Source organism: Tasmannia lanceolata, unplaced genomic scaffold (assembly GCF_043159265.1).
Source record: "Tasmannia lanceolata isolate RefF3 unplaced genomic scaffold, GAP_Taslan_0.1 ptg000006l, whole genome shotgun sequence".
Taxonomy (NCBI): domain Eukaryota; kingdom Viridiplantae; phylum Streptophyta; class Magnoliopsida; order Canellales; family Winteraceae; genus Tasmannia; species Tasmannia lanceolata.
In genome coordinates this window covers 22,768,912-22,773,992 of record NW_027518683.1, presented here as the reverse complement: position 1 = coordinate 22,773,992, position 5,081 = coordinate 22,768,912, and the positions used below count along the sequence as shown (strand labels likewise).

Here is a 5,081-nt window from a genome sequence, read left to right as displayed (position 1 = left end):
ACTGAACCTTGAGGACAAGGTTCTTCGGGAAGGGAATGGTAATGATATGACTCAAGGCAAGGGTGAGGATAGTGCTACCTGGGCAGCCGATGTGGCAAGAAAACCCCCTGAAATGATACCCACACGCAAGAGCATGAGGCAAAGAAAAAGGCCTAGTGCGTTGGATGACTACGCGTGATATCAGAAAAAAAGCATAACAGAATTGGTTAGAACATATTCTTAAAAGGCAGAGGAGTTAGGGCAAAAAGGGGGAAGAAAAACTTTATACTCTGTATTTTCCTTTTCTTGTTCTAGGAGGTTAATACCCTCGAAGTAGTCTATTTTTCTTACAAATTTCCTGTATCTCCATTATCAGAGAATCACAAGCTGCTTATAAGGTAGAAATTAAGTGAAATTGAGCTTTTATTTGTCACTTTTGTTGCTAGCTCCATCTTACCAGCTTCACATCAGATTTATTTAATTTGCTTAAAGGTTCAATTCAAATGCTCCGCGTACCGAAATGAAAAATAGAAATAAAATTTCAAACAAGGATGGGCATTAGAATTCTGAATTCATGTGAAAGACAACCTAAGCTAGCAAACTATATACTGGGCAAAGGAACACAAAAAACCATAGTCCCATTCCATTAATCCACTTTAATATTTTCTCCAAAATACAAATAGCAATAAAAGAGACGATCTTTGTTGCAAAATGCCTAACACTCATACACCAAAAACAAATTAATACACAAGAGGGATGAACTTATACCTAACCTTACTCGCATATTCCTTATAACTCTCCCCAAATGCCTCCACCATCAAACCCTCCTCCAATTTCGCCTTTTGATCATAATACGCCAAACAAACAGCAATAACAAACAGCAAGCTGAGAGGCGCCCGAAGGGCAACACAGTACGTCGCAAACAGAAGCATAGTTGAAGCATAAATTGGGTGGCGGACCCACCGATAAGGCCCGAATTGAACAACCGCCGTTGGGACAACTACCTTCTCAGAATAGTTAGCAAGATACAAAGTCGAATGGTATTGCATAAAAAGTGTTACTACAATCAAAACCCATATTGGGACATTGCTCCATCCGCCCGGAACAAGGTGGAGCGGGGTTCCCTCTGATGCAGCGAGCCAGTGGCCGGCCAAAACTCCGGCGGAGAAGAGGACACGCAGAGGGGTAGGGAGGGCAATGTCCCATTTGGGTTCGTGGGGGCGGGGGTAGAAATCGCCATAGAGGCGTTTTCGGACAGTGGCATTGAAGAAAAAAAAGTAATGGTAGACAAAGAAGAAGACTAATGGCCACCCTTCAAGGAAGCCATTGAAATGGGCAGGGGGCACTAGGGTAAGCCAAGTAAATGTAGAAGTGACTATGATGAGTTGTTCAAAGATGTTGGCTTTTGCTTGGGAGTGTTTGAGTAGACAATAGAGGGAGTAGATTGCAAGAGAAATTGAAAGAAACCATGGCCAGAATAACCAGGTCCAGCTAAAATACATCCAAAAGAAAGGGTTTGAGAGGAGATTTACCGTCCATTTGGTTGCGGCAATGGCGAAAGAGAGGACAGCTGTCCATTTGCAGACGTTGAGAGGGGTTAGTTGGGAGAGGTTTAGAGAAGGGGAGAATGGAATTTTGAGGGTTTTGGATTGTGGGTTTTGGTTATCAAGGTGGGAGTTTGTGGAATAGGAACATGTGAGGGGAGGGGAGAAAAGGGTTTCTTTTATTGGGCGTGTAAGGTGTTTGTTGTTGGGTCTGAGAGAGATTCTTTGGTGTGAGTTTGTGAAAGAGAAGAGTTGGGTTTGAGAGTAGGAACAAGAGTGTTTGAATAGGGAGAGAGATGAAGGGCGTGTGGGATGAAGGAAGAGGCAGGTCGTTTCCATTTTGGGTTTGAATGGTGTGGTGAGTTTTTGTGGGGTTCAACTGAAACTTTATTTGTTAGTATGAGAAACTGAATGGTGTTTGGAGCTATTTTTGGAAGAAGATAGAAGAGGGGGGTCTGAATTGGAGCCGACTAGACATCATTTTTGTTGCATCTCTCCTATGTAGCCAGATTAACAAATCAAACACTCCCTCGTAGCAGGGATGCAACTTACCCGACCCGAAAATAAAACTGGGTCGGGTTTAGAAAAAATGGGTTCAGTTTGGTTGGGTCGGGTTTCAGGTCGAAATGCCCGACCCCATCCTGGGGGGATCGGGTTTAAAGAAAAAACCCAAAACCCGAAATTCAACCCGACTCTTATAGGCAAGATTTTAAATTTCGGTTTCGGTACCTATTTCGGACCCCACCAAAATCCGAAATTTAGTATTAAGCTTCGAAATTTGTGACCGAAATTTTGTAACAAATTTTTTTTTTTTTTTTTAAATGTCATTTTCTCGAAATTTCGGACCAAAATTACCGAAATTTCCCAAATTTCGGCCGAAATTTGGTATTTCGCGAAATATCAAATTTCGGGAAATTTCGGTTTTGGAATTTCGGATTTAGGTCGAAATTTAAAACCATACTTTAGGCATATTACAAAATGGGGAGTGATAAATTGACCCCCATATATGTATCATTGGCATATTACAAAATGGGGAGTGATAAATTGACCCCCATATATCTATCATTGTTCACATAACAAATATTTTCCAAAATATAGATATACTTTTCATGATTAAGTTTTTTATGTGAAAAAGTTGTTTCCTTCTTCAATTTATGCACTTGATGACTTAAAATTAAGTCATTTAATTTTGTGTGTGAAGATTTGTTGTTTTCTATAATCCTGAAAATTAGTCACGACCCAAGATAAAATTAAAAACCCAACCAAACCCGAGAAACTATCTCGAGTAGGGTTGGGTTAATGAATCTCAGGCTTTTCCATAGAAAAAAATTTGACCCGACCGGACCTGGCGGGAGATCATTTATCAGGTATTGTAGGGTTTTGAAAAACCCGACCTGCCCAAACCTTATAATCAATCAATTAAGAATAGAACACAAGATTTATTTAAATAAGGAAGTTACTAATAAACATTCCCATGCCAATATATGCATACCGGTATCAACTCAGGTTTCCAATAACCCTACCCCACCCGAGAAATTTTCTCTGGTTGGGCAGGTCTAGTTTTACAGGAAAAGCTGAGATGGTTTCTCGAGTTGGGTTGGGTCGGGTTTTTACTGTTTAAATTAGGATAGTGACTAATTTCAAAAATTATATTACACATCCAATCTTCACACCAAAATTCTCTAAATTTAAGTCATTAAAGTATAAATTTAAGAAGAAAACTACTTTTTTCACTTCACAAAACCCGATCATCCCAATGAAAATAATTATATCAATTTAAAATTTCATGTTATTCAAGAGATATTTAAGAAAGTCATAGCACACTACAAGAGTCGGGCTGTGTTTCCATTTTTATCTTTAAACACTGTACAGGAATTAGTGAGCCAACGAACACCGATGGAATGTGAGCGGTATATCTTTTCAGGAAATAAGATATGCTTCCAGGTGGAGGCTGTAAGGACCTACCGACTTGAACTTTCAACTGGATTTGTTTTATTTTTAGAAAGGACCTTTTACATACTATCATTTTCTAAAAACCTTATATCCGTCTCTAGACTTTTGGATCATGATATAAACCTCAATTTCCATTCTTCTTTATTTGATATAATTAAGAATTCTATTATTAGTAATGGTACCTTGACTACTGCCTTATATCGTTTGAACCTAAATGCCTTTCCTCATAATATCCTAGCTTTAAAAAATAGTGTCGCCATTAAGCGTAGTCATACGGACATGGATTCATCTATGTTATAGCACATGAGATCAGGTCACATCTCCATATAGATCAAAAGATTAGCAAATGATGGAATCCTAAAGATTCTTAATTTTACTAATTTTGGAACTTGTGTGGACTGTATAAAGGGAAAGTAAGCCAACAAATCTAAGAAAGGTGCTAAGAGGAGTTTAGAAAAGTTAGAAATCATACATACAGATATATGGGCCATTTTCAACCTCCTATGTAAATGATCGAAGGTATTTCATCCCCTTTATCGATCGTCATCACACACATTACATTTTTCTATATATTTTCTTTAAAGGGTGAGGCATTAAGTGTAGGGCTGCAACTCGGATCGGGCGGGTCGGGTTTTGAAGAACCCAACCCTACCCGAGAAATATCTCGGGTCGGGCTTTTTTTCTGGAAAACCCACGATTCCCAAACTCGACCCTACCCATGATAAATCTCGGGTCAGGTCGGGTCGGGTTTTTTTACGTTGACGCAATTTTTTAAGGAAAACTCTTGTTTGGCAAGGCAACTCAGCTCATAGAAGTAGAGAAACTCAAGCATGGCAAACTCTTTAGTGCATTAACTAATAACTAGTCCAAAGAGAATAAATTGATGCATTACCAAATGAAAATGATTATACTCATATGAGATAAACAACAAACTATTTAGTGCATTAACTATTTAGTTGAAACTTGAAACCCTAGAGCTAAATGGGGGAAACGAACAGAAGATGGAAAGAGTCCCTGTGATTGTGTGCGTGCGTGAGTTTTACTTTTAAGTTTTCACTTTTGAAGCAACAAAGTTTTAGAAAAAAAAATACATACTATAACTTAAGTAACTTGGGTCGGGCCCCTTCAAACCCAGCTCGACCCGAGATTTATGTGGGCTTTTGGATCGTAGACTCGACTCGACCCGAAACCTTAGAAACATGAACCCAACCCAAGCTATGTTCGGGTCGGGTCGATGCGGGTCGGGTAAAACCCGACCCAAGTTGCAGCCCTAATTAAGTGCCTTTGAGATATACAAAGGAAAATTAAAAAGACAACGTAAAATGAAAATAAAGATCGTAAGATCATATAGAGCAGGTAAATACTATGATAGAGACAGTGAAACAAAACAAAGGCAAGGCACATCAGCAGTATTCCTAAATGAAGAGGGCATTATTGCCTAATATTCCATGCCACTTACCCCATAACAAAATGTTTTGGTAGAAAAGAGGAACAATATGATAATGGGCATAGTTAGGTGTATGAGTAGCCACTCATCTATTCTATTAAGTTTATAGAGCGAAGCCTTAAAGACGACATGGAATAGGATTTATATTACGCCTTAAA

The 5,081-nt window shown here is 38.9% G+C and overlaps 1 protein-coding gene across 1 annotated transcript; it reads right to left on the bottom strand.

The window, feature by feature from the left end:
- Positions 1-597: 597 nt before the first annotated feature.
- LOC143878510 (protein C-terminal S-isoprenylcysteine carboxyl O-methyltransferase) lies at positions 598-2,166 on the bottom strand. The gene has a single exon (XM_077380786.1). The coding sequence runs from the start codon at positions 1,860-1,862 to the stop codon at positions 720-722; it is 1,143 nt and encodes a 380-aa protein (XP_077236901.1). The 5' UTR covers positions 1,863-2,166; the 3' UTR covers positions 598-719.
- Between the last annotated feature and the right edge of the window lie 2,915 nt (positions 2,167-5,081).